Below are 19,665 nucleotides of genomic sequence, written 5' to 3' on the forward strand. Positions count from 1 at the left end.
TTTTTAAAAGTAAAAATATCATTTAACTAATAATATTAAAAAAAACAAAAATTTTATCTTATTTTCATACCTTAATTTTGAAAACCGATAATTTTCTCTTAGTCTCATATTTTTTAGTTTTGAAAAGTGATTGCCCCTCTTCCCCCAAGGCCGCCTCCCTCTAGGGTTTCATACTTTTTTAAGTTTCTCTTTTGCAACCGCCTCCCGAATTTTTTGAAACTTTTATTTTACTCCCCATATAGTTCCTATCCACTAAGGCTGGATTCAATGCGAGCTTGTTTGGGCTCGAAACGAGCTTTGTTCGAATAAACCTGAGTTCGAGCTTGCCTTGAATGAGCTCGAGCATGAACGTGAGCTTGAATTTTAAGCAAAAAATGAACACGAGTTTGAATCCGAATACCGGTTAAGGAGCTAAGCTCGGCTCGCAAGTCGCTCACTCAAATGAAAAAACATTTAACTTAGAACAAACGACACCCTTTGTTTCTTGAAATACTAGTTCGAAACCGAGCTACCGAGCTTAAAATATGAGCCCAAAGCGAACCCGAGCTAGAACACACAAACTTGAGCTAAGTGCAAACCAAGCTCAAACATTAAAATTATGAAATGAGCCAAACATGAACATTTGTTTAGTGAGCTCGGTGAGCCCAAACTTGAGTTCACTGAAAACAAGACGAAAATGAGCTAGACCCTATTTGGTCTCGGCTCAGTTCGACTCGTATCTAGCCCTAGTAGTAGGTGCACTACACCATCGTTGTTAGCACCGACAACAAAAAATCTAAATTTCACCCATTTCAATCAACATGTCACTTATATAATCTACCAGAAAAATTATTCAAACAAATATTAACTATTTCTAATTTAAAAAACAATAATTGACTTAACCAAAACAAAAAAGACACTCAAAGCCTAAGTCGACGAAAAACTCTGGCTTCTTCATTTTCCAACAACAAAAATGAACGAACATGCTTAAATCTTAAAATAAACAAACAGAAAAACATTTCCCCTCAAGTAAGAAACAATTTTCAAACTGAAAAGCATGATTATCAAGCCAAAAAACGAAATATCTAACGGAATCTAAAACAATCTCATAAAATAAGAAAAAATGATATGATTACGACTGAACAAATGAATGAGATCGAAGAATCAGAGTCGAAATCATTGAAATCGAGTGGAGTGAAAATTTTTTAGGTAGGATGGGATAGGTCTGTAAAAGGGCAAAAAAGTAGACTTCCTGTCATTATATATTCGGGGTACTGTCGTAGTTTATGTATTCTTGGCTAAAGTTGTACAAAAATAGGGGTTAAAATTGTATAAACAAATTTAAAAAATAATTAAAACAATTAATTTCCCCAAATTAAATGACATATAACTTATAGAAATAGAAGAATTTATTAGTCGATCAACCAATATCATCATGCTTGCTGTTGAAAGGTTCAAAATTACATTTAATAATTTCATTTTCATTGAATTTTCTCGTGGATGAGAGATGTAGCGTTTGTTTTCAAAATGAAAAGAATATCTGAGGCTGGCATTGGCCTACGGCTTGATAATTCATAGAGCTTTCATTTTCAATGAACTTTCTCATAAATAAAGCATATACTACCGTCAATAATAAAAGAAGACAATATTTATATGACTGACAAAAAAAAAAAGAAGATAAAATATATGGTTTTTTGACAAATAATTTCTTGCACACAGACTAGTTGGATTGGATACAAACTAGTTGAAATAGATATAAATTAAAAGTAAATTAATTTTATACGGAAAATAATTTTTAAAACTCATATAGATAACACGAATTAACTTTTAATTAATTAATATTTGGTACAAATAACAGAAATAAAGTGAGTGACATTAATTGCCACATATTAGTTCAACTTTTTCAAAAAGTAGCTATTGCCATTAATTGTTGCAGATAAAGATCCATTGTTTCAAACTCAAACTCGGTGCCTGCAAATTGCCAATATTGAACTCACTCAACAAAAAAACGACGATAAGTGGCTGCTTTTACTTCTTGACTGAGACTTCCCGATCGCATCGCTTAAATTTGCCTCTCTCCAAAGTGCACTTTTGTCTTCTCTTCAACATCTCCCCTTCTTGAAAACGTTTGATTTATCCCCCTTCTCTCCCTCCTTTTCTTTTATTTCTACACTCTTCTGTCTTTCAAATATGATAAAACCACACTACCGAGCTCAGACCCACCCATATGTCAATGGTTATAACTTAGTCAACGCTGTCAGAAATTTCTTCGCTTTGTCATAAATTAGTTGAATTGATGAGACATGTTTTTTGCCTTATTCCACAAGGCACAAGTAAACTAATTTGACTTGACTTGACTTTGTTCCGTTGACTGGCCATCTATGCAATGTCAAAAATAAGGGATATTGAAAAATTTGTCACTTTTTGGGACCACTATACAAATCTACCACACGCTTTACCAAAAAAACATATATACGACAAAGTTAGCTGAATACCTAAAGTACCCTTGTTTCATGTTTATAAGCACAAGGAAGAGTTGGTCTTTGGAACACTAAAAAACAAATTTCTATTTTCAAAAATCTTGAACTTGATAGCATTTATATCTATGGGTCGAGCTCAAATCATGACTGCTCATTTTGAGCACAAGAAGTCAAGTTGACAATTGTATTTGAGCCAACTAAGCTCAATCTACTCCTTGGATTTTATGTTTGGTAATCCATTTTCATTCATATCACATATAATTTTTTACTTTTTCTTAGTTCTTATAACAAATTTATCAATTACTTCAGGGAATATTATTGGATGGTAAGGAAATTGCAGTAAAGAGGCTTTCAAGAACTTCTGGACAAGGGCTAAGAGAGTTAAAAAATGAAGTAACTTTAATTTCCAAATTACAACACAAAAATCTTGTGAGGCTTTTGGGATGCTGCTTGGAGCGGAATGAGTCGATGCTCATCTATGAATATATGCCCAACAAAAGCCTTGATTTTCTCCTCTTTGGTTAGTTCTAAAACTTTTTTTATTTTTTTATATTTCTGATCATCCATAAGTCCTGAAACCTATTTTGCAAGCTCAAGTTCCAAACTGGAGCCTTAACAAGCCTTCCTATGAGTGGAAACTGGTAAAACATGACTTCATTAAGTTTGCAGGTGCTAGTGAAGCGGTCTAGACTTGGTAATGCTGGTTGTAACTAATTAATGGAAAACCATGTTTGAAACTTGTTTTTATTTTATTTTCAGATTTAACTAGAAGCTTAGAACTAGACTGGAAAAGACATATAAGCATCATTAATGGCATTGCACGAGGTCTATTGTATTTGCATGAGGATTCTCGACTCAAAATAATTCATCGGGATCTCAAAACTAGTAATGTTTTATTAGATAATGAAATGAATCCTAGAATATCAGACTTTGGGATAGCTAGAATATTTGGTGGAAATCAAAATGAAGCTAACACAAAGAGAGTTGTTGGAACATAGTAAGTGCCTTAAAATTCTTTCTTTACATTTTACCATGATTTCTCATATAAGAACATGAATACAAGCAAATCATTTCCCAATGGATTGAGTCTTTTTTCTTTTTTTTTCCAATTTTTAACAGTGGATATATGGCTCTAGAGTATGCCATGGAAGGATTTTTTTCTGTCAAATCTGATGTTTTTAGTTTTGGAGTTATAATGCTCGAGATTTTGAGTGGGAAAAAGAATAATGGGTTCTATCTTTTGAAGCATGGCCAAAGCCTGCTTAATTATGTAAGTCCCAATTCTTCATCTTAACATTCAATGTACAATGATTTGAGTTCATGGTTTACAACATGAATATATGATATTTTAGGCTTGGAAGCTATGGTGTGAAGGATGTGTATTGGAGTTAATGGATTCTGTTTTGGTGCAATCGTGTGTTCCGGGTGAATTATTGAAATACATCCATGTTGGATTATTGTGTGTTCAGGAAGATCCAACTGACAGACCTACCATGTCATCTTTAGTGGTCATGTTGGCAACTGATACAATAGTCCTTCCTAAACCAACTGAACCTGCATTTTCTGTTGGTAGAGTTGTCAATTTAGCTCAATCTTCATCAGAAGGTAAAATTTCCTCCTCTATAAATGAGGTAAACCTTTCAAGTGTTACACCTCGATGACAATAGTTCTATGGCCAATTGCTTTTCTGGAAAAAGCAATATTATGCGTACCAACTTTGAGTAGACAAATGTATACATACTTATATGTGTCATTATATGATTGAACATTATTTTATCTTTAATTCAAAATCATCCAATCACATGACGACACAAATAAGTATATACATATTTGTGTACCAAAAGTAGGTACACATATTTTTATTGTTATGAAAATTTTGTTCATTTATGGAAAGATAAGAATGTATGTTTTGGAAAATTTCACATCCACTACCTTATTCCGGCATTTATTTTAGTCACAGCCTAGAATAACAATTAATCAGTATGTTAAAAATGAACTCATTGGAAAGAGTGATACTTTGTGCATACACTTTTGAGTATTTATACAATTGAATACACAACTAAGTGTCATCATACAATCATCATGTGGTTAAATGTATGATGACACATCATCTATGTTTTTAATTATATACAGAATTAAGTGTCATCTCAAAAATGTGATTGTAGTCCACAATCAAATTATTCATATAAGTTACCTTATGTCATAATTGATTATTTAATCCAATAATCTCGATTGAGGAAGCTTTACATGAATGACCTACAAGTTGGATAGAATCAAAGGGTTTAATTAGTAAGAAGAGAAAGAATATAAAAAGTGAAATGTTAGATTCACTTTCATTAAAAGCTACAATATTTTATTTAAATATCTTATATGTTATTAATTTGTTTGAATTTATTGTTTCATTTTTTAGAAGATCTTATTCACCCTTTTTTAGAATCATATTAGCCATTAGGGTATTTTCAAAAACCCTTCTTAATTTTAGTTGAGGCATGAACGAGAGCTTGTGTAGGAGAGGGGCTTGCTTGTGACTGGCCTTGAATGTGTTATGCACAGTTGTGTACCACATATCTAATCGAGTCCAAAATTCTAGAGCTATGAACAGGAACCATGCATGGTCCTATACCTTTGTATATGCACAACTCCAAAATGAACTGTGGATAGTCATGCATGACTTGGAACTTGCATTTTTCATATTTTGTTGAAATTGGTCATGATTTAAGTTATATCTTGGGTAAATTAGTGATTTTAACTTTGTTTTTTATGATCAAAACACCTAAGACTCTAGCATACTTCACAAAATTTATTAAAAGGAAAATATTCTCAACCTCTGTCTAACCGAATCCTTTTAATTTTTTTCATTTAATTGGTTTTCCATCTGAGCTTCATACACTAAAACCATGTTGAATGCTTCATCCTTTGTTTTTAATTAAATACACTCTAAAATATCTAGAAGAAATCATCTATAATGACCACATAATATGTCTTATCACCTCTGGTGATAGTTTGCTTCTAGTCTCCTAAATCAGTGTGGACTAAGTTCAATAAATCAGTTTCTCTTTTAACAAGTTTGTTGATTTCTTTGTTAATTTAGATTCAGTACAAATTTGACAGTTATGCATACATGCATTATTAAGTCCGAAAATACGACAAACAAATTGCATTTCCAATAACCTTTACCCCACAAAGATATTATTCTTTCTCATTTCAATCTTGTTAGATTCAAATGAAACTTTAATCCCAACTTTTCCTAGCAGGACCACATAAATTAAATTTGCTCTAATGGTAGACATTACTAGTGCGTCATTTGGTACAATGACTTGCCAAACGTGAGTTTGAGGAGAACTTATCCTTTACCAAAAGCATTAGTTGTTTGAGAATCATCAAAATAAAAATGTTCTTCTCCATCACATAATGGAGTGTAAGTGGCGAAAGTATCTTTGTTTGCACAAATATGCCTAGTAGCACGAGTCTATTAGCCATTAATTCTTTCACGCCAGTCACAAGATTAGCTTGCGAAATGACCACAACAATAATATAATCTTCTTCAGCCAAATTAGCTTTCGATTTAGGATGATTGTTATTTCTCGCTCTTTTCCTACATTAAATAGCACAATGGCTTTCCACAAACAAAACATTGAGTTTTCTTTCTTTTTTTTAAACTTAAAGTTGAGTTTAGATCCTTTAGGCACGTAATTAGATATTTCTTAGTGCGTCTATTGTTGTTATTATGAGATTTATTGTTATAAAGATTGCTGAAGGTTGTGTGTCCGCAAACATTATTTGCATGTAACCATAATTCCATCTGTTTTGCAATAGTAGCTTTGGAGGCTTACAATTGATAACTAGACCTGACAATTCGGATCATCAGATCATATTCGTATCGTGTTAGTTCGGATTTTGTGTCAAAGACTTTCAACTCTAATCCGATCCAAATTAGAATCGCATCGAAATGTTTTAACTTTAACCCAATTCTTTAATATTCATGTTGACAAATGGTCAAACCTACTAGTAATGAAACACACACTATAATATTTTGTCTTATTGACAAATGGTCTAAAAATTTACTTAATAAGAGTTTTAAAATATGTCAATCATCTAATTAATCAAATCAAAATTTTACCGACTTAATAATAAAATCAATTATTTAAATAAAAAAATATGAGTAATTATAATTATACAATAATACAATTATATATAATATATAAAAATTTTAAATTTTTATTATAAAGATATAACATATAATTATAATATGAGTAAAACCTTTAAAATACGTTTATAATCTGTCTAACCAAATAAAATTATTACTATTTAATAATAAAATAAAATATTTAAATTAAAATAAACAATAATATGAGTGATAGTAATTATTTAAATATATAATTATATACAATTTATAAAGATTTCAACTATTATTGATATTATCTTTCAAATAATTTATTTCTAACAAATTCTATTAAAATAGTAAATCTCTCAATATTCAAATCGATTTGGATCATATTGTGTTACTATTGTATAAACTCAAACACTATCTCATTTAATTTTAAAATGTATTAGGTTAATTTAAAATAAATTTTATATCAAAAAAACTTAATCCAAATTTGATAATTTTTATATCGTATAATATTAAATTAACAAATCATATAAATCATAGTAGCAACGCCGTGCACGTTTATGTATTTTCTGCTTTTTTTTTCCAGCTTTTTTAGTCAAAGTGGTCCCTTTTTTTTTAACTTTGTCTTAACTTTCCACAAATTAATTGAATAATGAGATGTTCTTGGCCTTTTTAACCGATAGACACAAGTACACCTAATTTGACTGGACTTTGCTCCGCTAACTGTGCAATAATAGCTGTTAATGGAGCAAAGTCCAGTCACGCCTTTACTATAAAGGCACGAATCTTACCATCGATGCAATGTTCCAACAATTTAGAAATTGCGGAGTTCATGCTGTAATATTTCTTACCAAAATCTCACGATTAAGGGTCAAATCTATTCCATTAAGCAACATTTGGCCTGGATTAAAAAACTCATTCTCTCATGAATATGATACTTATATTTCTTTCTCTTCTAAGGTTGCTGAGTTTTGTTGTAGAAGCTAGTCCAAGATATGTTGGTCATGATTGCTGGAACACCACTTTCAACACAGGCAGCGCCCATAAAACAAACCTCAATCTTTTCTTGACTGATTTTCTCAGAGAGGCTTATCTCCACGATAAATATTCCATCGGTTTCTAAAATGCTACCGCAGGCAATGACCCTGACAAGTTGTATGCCCTCTTTCTTTGCCGCGGCGATGTCAGTCTGGACACCTGTGAACGCTGTGTAACTGTTGCAACCAAAAACTTAACTGATCTTTGCCCAATTGGAGAACAAAGCATAATATGGTATGACGAATGCTTTTTCCGCTATTCAAACGAGTCCTTCTTTTCTATCATAAGCAAAGATCCCAGTCATGGCTATTGGAATAAGCAAAATATTACAGGCTGTGCAAAGATATTTGGTGAGAAACTTAACAGTTTGTTGACCGAGGCTACGGTTGAGGCTCTAAATACTTCTAAAATGTTTGCAACCAGAAAGGTTAATTTAGATGCTCTTCGTACACTGTATGTTCTAGTGCAGTGCACGCCGGACCTGTCAAAACTTGATTGCAATACATGTCTTGAAGGCGCTGTGTCAACATTGGGAAGGTATTCAACATATGTAGGAGCAAGAGTGATGTCTCCGAGTTGTAATGCCCGCTACGAACTGTACAAGTTCTACAATGAAATAGTGCCACCAGCACCTCCACCACTTCGGTCTCCACCCTCACCTCCTCTTCCTTCTGAAGGTAACGTTAGGAGGATACAGTTTACTAATTACTTAAATAATCAATCGCATGGAGCGATAGAAGGAACCTCTTCTAGTGATAAGTTAATATATCCCATGATCGTGATTTATTTTCTTTATTATTTTTCAATTTTTGTGTTATACTCTTAATTACCAGCTTTAAATACTTGTGCATAATATTTTGATATGGGTTAAATAACTTTAAACTGTAAATTAAAAAAATTTTTGTTTGTAAGGACAAAAAAAAAAAATGGATTGCAATTGGCGTGACGGGTTCGGTGACTATAGTAGTAGTGCTCGGCTCCTTCTTTCTGTGGAGAAGACACAAAAGAGATAAAGGTAATCAATTCTTTAACTCTGCATAAAGAAAGGATTAACTTTCTTCATATTATTTAACCAAAGAATAAAAAACAGTAGATTTTCGTTCTTAGAAACTGATGATATGACAAAAAGCAAATAGGTAAATTTATATACAAAATCAGCTCAATATATGGTGATAAATATAGTTAAATGATTTGACAATACAAAAGTTTCACCACATCAATTTGTTCGTATATATAGTTTTACATGTAGCACCAATCTATACCTAAACTTTTGAAGATCTTGTTCTCTTACGTTGCTTGGAAAAGATATACGTGTTAGTTTGTAATTAATGTGAAGGGAACTCTTACCCCTTGAACTAGTTTGTAATTAATAGCACCTAACAGTAATATTAAAATTGAGTTGTAACTATTCTATTCAAGAGTCTATGAGAATGACTAGTTGATGTAAAACTACAATCAATGGCCCATAGCTTATCCAAGGGATTGTTTGTAAAGAATGTTAAACTAGTGACCTTATATGTAAGAGAGATTTAAAAATTTTCCCACATAGGTTGGAAAAGGGGTCAAATGTTAGCATACAAGTGTATAGACTAACTTTTTAAGTGTGAAAGACCTAATAATCCTGAATATATATGTGTGTGTGGAATGTATCATTTGTCATCAGTACAGTCTATAATTTCTAATCACATCATAATTGTTGCATTTGGTGTTACAATAATATTAATGTAACATAGCATTCTAGCACTTATCATCATTATTTTCTTTAAAGAATAGATTATTCAAACAAAGAAATTTTCAGTTACGACACAAAGTTTCTCATAAAACATTTTTCTACATCTTTTACTCTAACCCAACCCTTGTCTTTTTTATTCGGTTTCCCTCTCCTTTCCTGTCCATTTGAACTCTCTTTCTTTGCCACATCTATGCTATCTATGCAGACACACTACCAAAGTGCCAGTAGCCTACAATAATAATGTCACAAGATCTTAAAAATGTTTGGTAATATAAGAGGATTAATTAGTCGTCGTCGTTTTATCTAGTTTAGTAAAATTAAGTGTATCTTGCAGAGAAGAAAGCAACTAGCAATCATGTAGTTCAATTGCTTCACTTGGAAGAGGGCAGTGTTGGAGGTGATTATTCATATGATATAATACAAGGACAGGAAACTCAAGAGTTTCCTCATTTTTCATTAGGCATTATACTAGAGGCCACACAAAATTTTTCTGATGAAAATAAGCTTGGAGAAGGTGGGTTCGGCTCCGTGTACAAGGTTCGTATAATTGATTTAAATTTGGTGAAAAGAGTATGGTTCATTTAAGCACATAATATACATGAATGGTTGACTTATGCTCTTCATCTCCACCAATGTCTAGTAACTCTATTTATTAACAAATATGTATAAGGCCAAGGGACTATTTCCCACCCAAGGTTTGGTGCAAAGACAAACACAAACCCACAGGATTTCAAAAACTCAAATAACCTCCCACAGTTTACTCAATTTTCACACACTTCAGAATTTTTTGTTAAGTTTAAAGATAAAATTGTAATTTTATCAATAAAATTAAAATAAATAAAATTATAACTTATTTTCTCCCCTTGGTTTGGAAAACTAACAATTTCCCGTTAGAATTAAGTTTTGAAAAATTGACTTTCCCCCTTAGGTTTGATATCCTAAAATTTGGCCACTTTCTCCAACGAATGGTAGCCTCACTCTCTGGTGTTTCTCTCTCAAAGGACAAAACCTTCATCTTGTTGACACTTTCATAGTCCAGAAAAGATGACAATTCATCTAGACAATGAAGTGTTGCTAGGACAATGAAGGACGACACTTCGTCAAAGAGCTAAAAAAAACCTACATTTGGAGGGAAATGTGACTTTCCAAAAATTGAAAACTTTATGCAAGAGTAAAATTTTTAGTTTTTAAAACCTGGGGGGAAATAAGATAAAATTATCTATTTTTTAATTACTATTAAAATAACAATTTTACTCTTATATTTAACAAGAATTTTAATGAAAGTTTAGAGATGAATGGGTGTCTAGGTTTTTTAAACCCCCACAGGTATGTGTTTGGAAATAGGTTAAACTTTAGGTGGGAAATAGTCCTTTGACCTATGTATAACTAATTGAGATTCACAAAAAACAATCATTCTCCTTTTTTTATCCCATCCTCGTATTTCATGTATAAAAGGATAATTTATTTATTTATTATTGTTTTATGAATAAATATTTGAGATGAATTTAAACTGAGTTAAACTTAAATTATGATTTGTTTGAACATATTCGACATAAGAGAGCTAAATCAAGCCCAATGAGTTTAAAAATCATAATATTGAGCGCAAGCTCAATATAGTGACTGTTACGCAAGTTTAACTCAGTACTAGAATGTTGTTTCTACTCTAAAACGACAATGTACATGGTTTGAATTTATAAATAGTTATTTTTAATTCAAAATTTTTGTTTTCAAATAAAAACATTGGAGTCAATTCGAATTGTGTAGCAAAAGAAAGAAAGTAAACTTCCTTATAATTTATAATAAGTGAAGTGTGTTGTTGAATATCTCTTCCTAGTATAGGATTTTTTGCAATTGGGTATGAGCCCAATAAAAAGATTCTTCAGCAATTCATTTCACTATGATGTTTTCCTTTATTAGTACATATAAATTTTAAAAAATGATTATTTAAAATTTCAAAAGATAAGATGACATCTTTTTCGTCATCACTCATGACATTGTTATTTATTTATTTATTGCATTCATGAGCCATAGGTATGTGAGGCAATTGAGTAGTTGTGTTTTTTGTGACTCAAGCTCAAGTCCTGGCATTTTTTTCAAGCTCAACAAGTGACTTGACAATTAAGTTTCAGCTAACTAAACAATGTTTTCAAATATAGACCAAACATCAACATGGTGGAAGAGTGGTTCAATCCAACCAATGGTCAAATTGTTTGACCAATAATTAAATCAGTTAATTATTTAAAAAATAATAATAAAAATGATTTTATCTAATTTATCATTAAATATGTAACCTGAATTATTTTAACATAATGATATACATATTTGAAATTGATATATAATGTCTTAGGTTCAAGTCCTAAAAATTAAAATTAAAAAATTGATTTTTTATACTGACTGAGTTAAGTCTGGTTTTTTACTCAATCCAATCGTTCAAACTACTTAGTCTAGTTCAATTTAACTTCAAAAATCATTTTCAAGCAAATCATAATTGTTTTTGCTAGTGGATGATGATCAAACTAGTTAATCCAATCCGATTTTTAAAACCATGTAGCTAAGCTCAAAACCACTTGTCAACAATTAGTTTTATATTTGGGGATCCATTTTCATCATAGTAGGCAATATTTCACTTTTTCTTATTTGTCATAACAAAGTTCCTAATTACTTCAGGGAATATTAGTGGATGGCAAGGAAATTGCAGTGAAAAGGCTTTCAAGAACATCTGGGCAAGGGCTAAAAGAGTTGAAAAATGAAGTTACTTTAATTTCTAAATTGCAACACAAAAATCTTGTGAGACTTTTGGGATGTTGTTTGGAGGGGAATGAATCGATGCTCATCTATGAATATATGCCTAACAGAAGCCTTGATTTTCTTCTCTTTGGTTTGTTCTAAAACTTAATTTATTTATTTATTTTTTCTGATAATCCTCAAATCTCTGCCCCTACTTAGCATGCTTATATTCCAAGCTGGAGCCCCCAACAAGCCCTTCCATTAGTGGAAAATGGTAAAATATGATTTCATTAAGTGTGCAAGTGACCGTGAAGTGGTTTAAATTTAACTTGCTAATGTTGGCTGTAACTAGTTAATGGAAAACCATGTTTGAAACTTATATTAATTTTATTTTTAGATTCAACTAAGAGTTCAGAACTAGACTGGAAAAGACGTATAAGCATCATCAATGGCATTGCACGAGGTCTATTGTATTTGCATGAGGATTCTCGACTCAAAGTAATTCATCGAGATCTCAAAACTAGTAATATTTTATTAGATAATGAAATGAATCCAAGAATATCAGACTTTGGAATGGCCAGAATATTTGGTGGAAATCAAGATGAAGCTAACACCAAGAGAGTTGTTGGCACGTAGTAAGTGCATTACAATCACAATGATTTCTCAAATAAGAACATGAATACAAGCAAATACTTTTCCATTGGATTGAATCTTAATTATTTTGGTTTTCCAATTTCTAACAGTGGTTATATGGCTCCTAAGTATGCTATGGAAGGATTATTTTCAGTTAAATCTGATGTTTTCAGTTTTGGAGTTCTTCTACTTGAAATTTTGAGTGGGAAAAAGAACAATAGATTCTATCTTTCAGAACATGGCCAGAGCCTACTTAATTATGTATCTTCCAATTCTTAATCTTCACATTGAATGTACAATGATCTCAATTAATGGTTTACAACATGAATATATGATATTTCAGGCTTGGAAGCTATGGTGCGAAGGACATGCATTAGAGCTAATAGATCCTGTTTTGGTGCAATCATGTGTTCCGGTTGAATTATTGAAATACATGCATGTTGGATTGTTGTGCGTTCAGGAAGATCCAGCTGATAGGCCTACCATGTCATCTTTAGTGGTCATGTTGGCAACGGATACAATAGTCCTTCCTAAACCAACTGAACCTGCATTTTCTGTTGGTAGAGTTGTCAATTTAGCTCAACCTTCATCAAAAGCTAAAGTTTCCTCCTCTAAGAACGAGGTAACCCTTTCAAGTGTTTCACCTCGATGATAATTGCTCTATGGCTAATTGCTTTTCTGAAAATTTTCTTTATTTTGTGTATACAAATGGATACACATTTGGTGTGTGTCATCAACAAATGGCTAATTACTGTATATATTTTAGTCACGACCTGGAATAACAACTAATCAATATGTTAAAAATAAACTAATTGGAAAGAACAATACTACGTACACATGCTTTTTAGTATATGCATAATTGAATATACAATGAAAATGTTATCATACAATCATAATATGATTGGGTATACAATAACATATCATCCGTATTTTCAATTATATATTCAAAATTATACATATAACTTTATTGAATTAGAAACCAAAGACAAAAATAAATAAATATCCATAATTTGGTGAGACAAGTTTAATCAAAATATCACATCACCACATTAACATTTTTATCAGGCTTTCACAAATAAGATTGTAACTTATCAATTTAAAGGTAGATTCTTTATTTCTTCCCATGGACCACTTATGATTATTGGATTATAAGTTTAGAAATAATTAATTATGCAATCATAAATTCTTGCATATTTAGTACAACTTATGATTATTGGATTAATACTCATAATCTCATTATAACTATTAACATGTTCAATATGTGTAATACTTTGGTTTCCAATAATCTAATAATCCAAGAATTAGAAAAAAGCAAATCCTACTAACTTTTGAATTATGATTGAATAATCTAAAAATGTGATTGTAATCCACAATCAAATTATGCATATAAGTTACTCTAAGTATGTAATAATCGATTATTTAATCTAGTAATCTCAATTGAATAAGCTTTACTCGAATGACCTATAAGTTGGAGAAACATAGGAGGTAAATTTAGAATCTTAATATCAATTGATAGAGTTCAATTAGTCAGAAGAGAAAGAACATAAGAAGTGAAATGTTAGATTTAGTTTCTTTAAAAACATATATTTCAGAACTATAATATTTCATTTAAATATCTTATATGTTATTAATTTGTTTTAATTTATTGTTTAATTTTTCAGAAGATTCTATTCATCTTTCTCTAGGTCATACTAGTCATTAGGGCATTTTAAAAAACCTAATTTAACTTTAGTTGAGACATGAACAAGGGCTTGTGTAGGAGAGAGGCTCCTTTGTGACCAGCCTAAAATGTGCTATGCACAATTGGGCTACACATACTTGATTGAACCCACAATTTTAGAGCCATGAATGGGAACCATGCACAGTCTCGTACCTTTGTTTGCACAACTCCAAAATAAGCTATGCATGGTTGTGCCTGACTTAGATTCTTGCATTTTTCATGTTTTGTCTAAATTGTTAATGATTTAAATCATGTCTTGGATAAATTAGTAATTTTAATTTTTTTTTATGATCAAAACACCTAAGACTCCAACATATTTCACAAAGTTCATTAAAAGGAAAATATTCTCAACCTTTGTTTAATCCAGTCCTTTTAATTTTTTTATTTAATTGGTTTTGCATCATAGCTTCATACAGTAAAAACATGTCAAATGCTTCATCCTTGTTTCTAATCAAATACACTCTAATATTTCTAGAAAAAATAATCTATAAGGACATAATATGTTTTACTACCTCTGGTCATTGTTTGCTCAAGTCTCCTAAATCAGTGTGGATTAGGTTCAATAAATCGGTTTCTCTTTGAACAAATTTGTATAATTTCTTTGAGAAGAACTTTTCCTAAACCAAAAGCATTAGTTGTTCGAGAATCATCCAAATAAGCATGTCCTTTCCATCTTCTAATGTAGTGTAAGTAGTAAAAGTATCTCTGTTTACACAATTATGCCTAGTAGCACATGAGTCTATTAGCCACTAATTCTTTCAATGTAGTCACAAGTTAGCTTGAAAAATGAACATAACAATCGTATAATCTTCTTCAACCAAATTAGATTTTGATTTAGGAGGATTTTTATTTCTCCCTCTTTTCCTACATTGGATAGCATAATGACCTGACTTTCCACAAACAAAACATGAGGGCTTTTTTATTTCCTTTTAACTTAAAAGTGAGTTTAGATCTATTAGACATGTAATTAGATCTTGCTTAATATATCTTTTATTGCTATTATGAATGTTAGCAATAGAAAATATTGTTTTAAATTTTATTTCATGCATTAAAGTTTGAACAAAAAGGTATTTATATACAAGAATAAAAATATATATAAAGTATGATTGTTGATTAATTTTTGAAATTATATTGATTGATTACTAAATATAAGATATAATTGATTGTTGGAATTATCTTCATGTTATGATTGATGTTGTTATGCTAACAATGAGATTTCTTGTTATAAAGATTGCTAAGGGTAGTATGTCCGTAAACAATATTTGCATGTAACCAAAATTCCAACTGTTTTGCATTAATAGCCCAGGGAGGTTTATAATGTTAGGAAGAAAAAAATTAAACTAACAAGACTAAAATCAAAATCTCCCTTTCTTAATTGAACTATGTGGTAACAAACAATTAACCAAACTATGATTCTATCACACTAAAAAATCGAAAGCAAATATAGTAGAACAGACATCATAATTTAATGTGAAAATTTTTTCAATGTGAAGAGTAAAACATGGGGTCTTACCCAAATAAACCAATCCATTATATCAAAAATAATGGTACACCGTTTTCAGCCTATGAATAAGTATACAACTCTCTAAAGCAACAAAACAAAGCAATAATGCAACTATAGAAAAATAAGGAATATCATAGCAAACTCAAAAGCCTATATGTCATGTTACAAGCATCAATAACAAATTTTCACCATTTCAACTATAGCACCAAATGTGCCTAAAATACTGTCAAAATGTGAGACCAATCCAGTAGTAGACAAAAGAGAAATAGATTTTTTTCGTCTAAATAGAACTATACTAGACAACCAGTCACGTTTCAATATAGATAACTATTTGAAAAACAAAATGCAATCTCCACCATTCCGAATAAAGAACAATGTGTTTCCTACTAAAAGTCCAAAAATCATAGCGATCCAACTATGAAATTGAAAGAGCAAGAAAATCTCCCACAGACAAGTATTGAAAACCTAAGATAGCATTTTTGTCTCTTCCTCTCTTTATTTATTTTTTTTTACTTTTATGTGTTATTTATATGTATATGTTGAACCCTTATTTTGCCTAATTTATTAATATAGTGGGTCGAGCTTTTTCTATTAAATAAATTTTGGTTATTTCCATATAGGAAAAAACCTAAAAACCTAACAATTCTCCCCCTCTTGACTATATAGAAGAAGATGTCAATCTGATGATCATACGACAAGTCTCAAACCTCTCTCTTGGTAATGACTTCATCTATAAGTTGGAACCATTTCAATCAACTTTTCATTAAGGACACTACGTATTCAATGATATCTCACACCCGTGAATGATAATTCCACCAATCACGACAAGAACAAAAGGAAATAAGAGGGAGTTGCCATAGGGAGCCATTTTCGGTTTTATATTGCAAGGCAACGGCAAAAGAATGGGGGAACGACCATCTTCTGATTCCCACAGCGCCCGAACTCAGAGAGAGAGAGAGAGAGGAGAACCTGCTGTGCGCCTGCCAGGGAAGGAAATCACCGTGGAAGCCTCTGTCGTGGGAAGGTCATCGTGATCTTCTGAGGAGAGGTAGGCCATCAACTGCTAGTCTCTGCACCTGGAATCTATGGTTTAGAAAACCTGCTGCAGTGTTTGTGTAAGCATATATGGAATTGCAAAATGTTATGGTATTTGTATAAGCAAATCTGATGCATAATACACACACACACACACACTGTGGCGTTGATATTGTGCGATTCGGAGGTTGGGAGTCGGAAGGCCATGGCCGAACCTTGGCTGGGTCACCGTCCGGCGCCGCCAAGGTCCAGGCTTGCAGCACAGGTGGCGATCGTGCCCCGTGAACGTCGGTAAGTGCTCTGCTGCCGGTATACAGCGTGCAAGACGGACGAGCACCGCGCAGGTTGGACAGGTGCGGAAGCTCCAGCGGCTGTGCCTTTGTGCGTCTGGGAGGGACGAGACCTGCAGAAAATTTTTAAATAATGTATGGGAAATTGAAATTTTTAGCACTTTTTTATTCCGTGTATACAAAATTGTCACCTATCTTAAAGCTTTCACAAATATACCACAACAGTACTCATCTTTCCCAAAATACCCCTCTTCAATATTTCATGCACAAATTCTCTCTCTTCTTCCTCTTCTTCCAAAGTGATGAAAGAATCACTCTCTCTTCTTCCTCATCTTCAAAAACAAAAGTAGGAAAGAAAATACTAAAATTTTCAGATTAAGAATTCTCCAAAGTAAGGATTTAAAAAAAAAAGAGCAACATAAAAAAAAACTCAAGCACATCCATTTTATACCATGAAAGAAATGACCATGGGAAAAGATCATTTAGTATGTTTTAATTGGAAAAAAAAAATTAACATTTAAGGATTAAATATAAAAAAAAAATTTACGTTAACGGAAAAAAAAAAAAAAGGTTAAGGTTGCTAGGTTTCCAGGGTTGGCGTAACGCCAACCCCTGGAGATATATACATATAAGGGTTGGCTATATGTATATATATTATTAAATTATATTATTATATTAATATTAATATTATCAAATAATATTATTATATTAATATAATATATAATATATTAATATTATATATTATAATTAATATTATAATATAATATATATTATATTATATTATAATATATAATATAATATAATATAATATATATATAATATAATATATTATATTATATAATATTTTATATTATAATATATATTTTATATATTATATATATATTTAATATTTATATTATAATATAAATATATATATATTATATTATATTAATTATAATATATTATAATATAATATAATTATATTATATATTATATTTAATATTTATTTACTTATTATATTATTATAATATTTTTATAATATAATTATAATAATATTATTTATTATTATATATTATAATTATAATATTAATATAATACTAAAATTTTCAGATTAAGAATTCTCCAAAGTAAGGATTTAAAAAAAAAAGAGCAACCTAAAAATAAACTCAACCATATCCGTTTTATACCATGAAAGAAATGACCATGGGAGAAAATCATTTAGTATGTTTTAATTGAAAAAAAAAATTAACATTTAAGGATTAAATATAAAAAAAAAAGGTTAAAGTTGCTGGGTTTCGCCAACCTCTGGAGATATATACATATAAGGGTTGGCTATATGTATATATATTATTAAATTATATTATTATATTAATATTAATATTATCAAATAATATTATTATATTAATATTATATATAATATATTAATATTATATATTATAATTAATATTATAATATAATATATATTATACTATATTTTATATAATATAATATAATATATTTTATATATAATATAATATATATATTTTATATATTATATATATAATAGTAAAGGTTGGCAAAATCGCCAACCCTTGGCGCCGCCAAGGGTTGGCGATTCCGCCAACCTTATTAAATATTATATATATATATATATATATATATATATATATATATATAATATGTATTATATTACATTAATTATAATATATTATAATATAATTATAATTATATTATAGATTAATATATAATATATTATATTTAATATTTATTTATTATATTATAATAATATTATTATAATATAATTATAATAATATTATATAAAATATAAAATTTATTATATTATATATAATATTATATATTTTATAATTATATATTATAATATATTACATATTATATATAATAAAATTTATATAATTATAAATATTATATTATAATATAATTTTATATTTTATAAAATATATGTAAAAGGAGTCTGGGTTGGCGATAAGGGAAATTGGCCTGTAGCATTAATGTAGGGTGGGCCCACCCTTTATAAAGCAAAACATGATTTATATATATATATATAATTATTTAATTATATATATGTAATTATATTATATATTAATATATGATATATTATATTATATTTTAATTAGAATATTATAATTATATTATATAATTATATATTATAATATTATACATATATAATTATTTAAAATAATATAATAGAATATTATAATTATATATCATAAAATAATATATTATAATATTATAATAATATAATAAATAAATATTAAATATAATATATAATATATTAATATATAATATGATTATAATATATTATAATTAATGTAATATAACATATATTATAATTAATATATATATATATATATATATATATATATATATATATATATATTATAATATATATAAAGTTAATAAGGTTGGCGGAATCGCCAACCCTTGGCGCCGCTAAGGG

The 19,665-nt window shown here is 29.8% G+C and overlaps 1 protein-coding gene across 1 annotated transcript; it reads left to right on the top strand.

Moving 5' to 3' along the window:
* The first annotated feature begins 2,282 nt into the window (after positions 1–2,282).
* LOC123208506 (cysteine-rich receptor-like protein kinase 15) lies at positions 2,283–13,352 on the top strand. Its single transcript, XM_044626042.1, has 12 exons — positions 2,283–2,312; positions 2,769–2,979; positions 3,219–3,456; positions 3,579–3,729; positions 3,812–4,064; positions 7,707–8,290; positions 8,521–8,623; positions 9,675–9,877; positions 12,008–12,218; positions 12,465–12,702; positions 12,811–12,917; positions 13,021–13,352. Exons 1-12 carry the CDS (start codon positions 2,283–2,285, stop codon positions 13,350–13,352), a joined length of 2,661 nt encoding a protein of 886 aa, XP_044481977.1.
* Positions 13,353–19,665: the final 6,313 nt, after the last annotated feature.

This window comes from Mangifera indica, chromosome 2 (assembly GCF_011075055.1).
Source record: "Mangifera indica cultivar Alphonso chromosome 2, CATAS_Mindica_2.1, whole genome shotgun sequence".
NCBI classification, from domain to species: Eukaryota; Viridiplantae; Streptophyta; class Magnoliopsida; order Sapindales; family Anacardiaceae; genus Mangifera; species Mangifera indica.

What these genes read in the sequence shown, in the direction of transcription:
- LOC123208506 (XM_044626042.1), top strand. Translation starts at nt 2,283, where the DNA reads ATGTTTTTTGCCTTATTCCACAAGGCACAA. An exon ending in GCCAAAGCCTGCTTAATTAT is followed by an intron (nt 3,730 to 3,811) that starts GTAAGTCCCAAT and finishes ATGATATTTTAG; the next exon opens with GCTTGGAAGCTATGGTGTGA. An exon ending in TTTGAGTGGGAAAAAGAACA is followed by an intron (nt 12,918 to 13,020) that starts ATAGATTCTATC and finishes TTAATGGTTTAC; the next exon opens with AACATGAATATATGATATTT.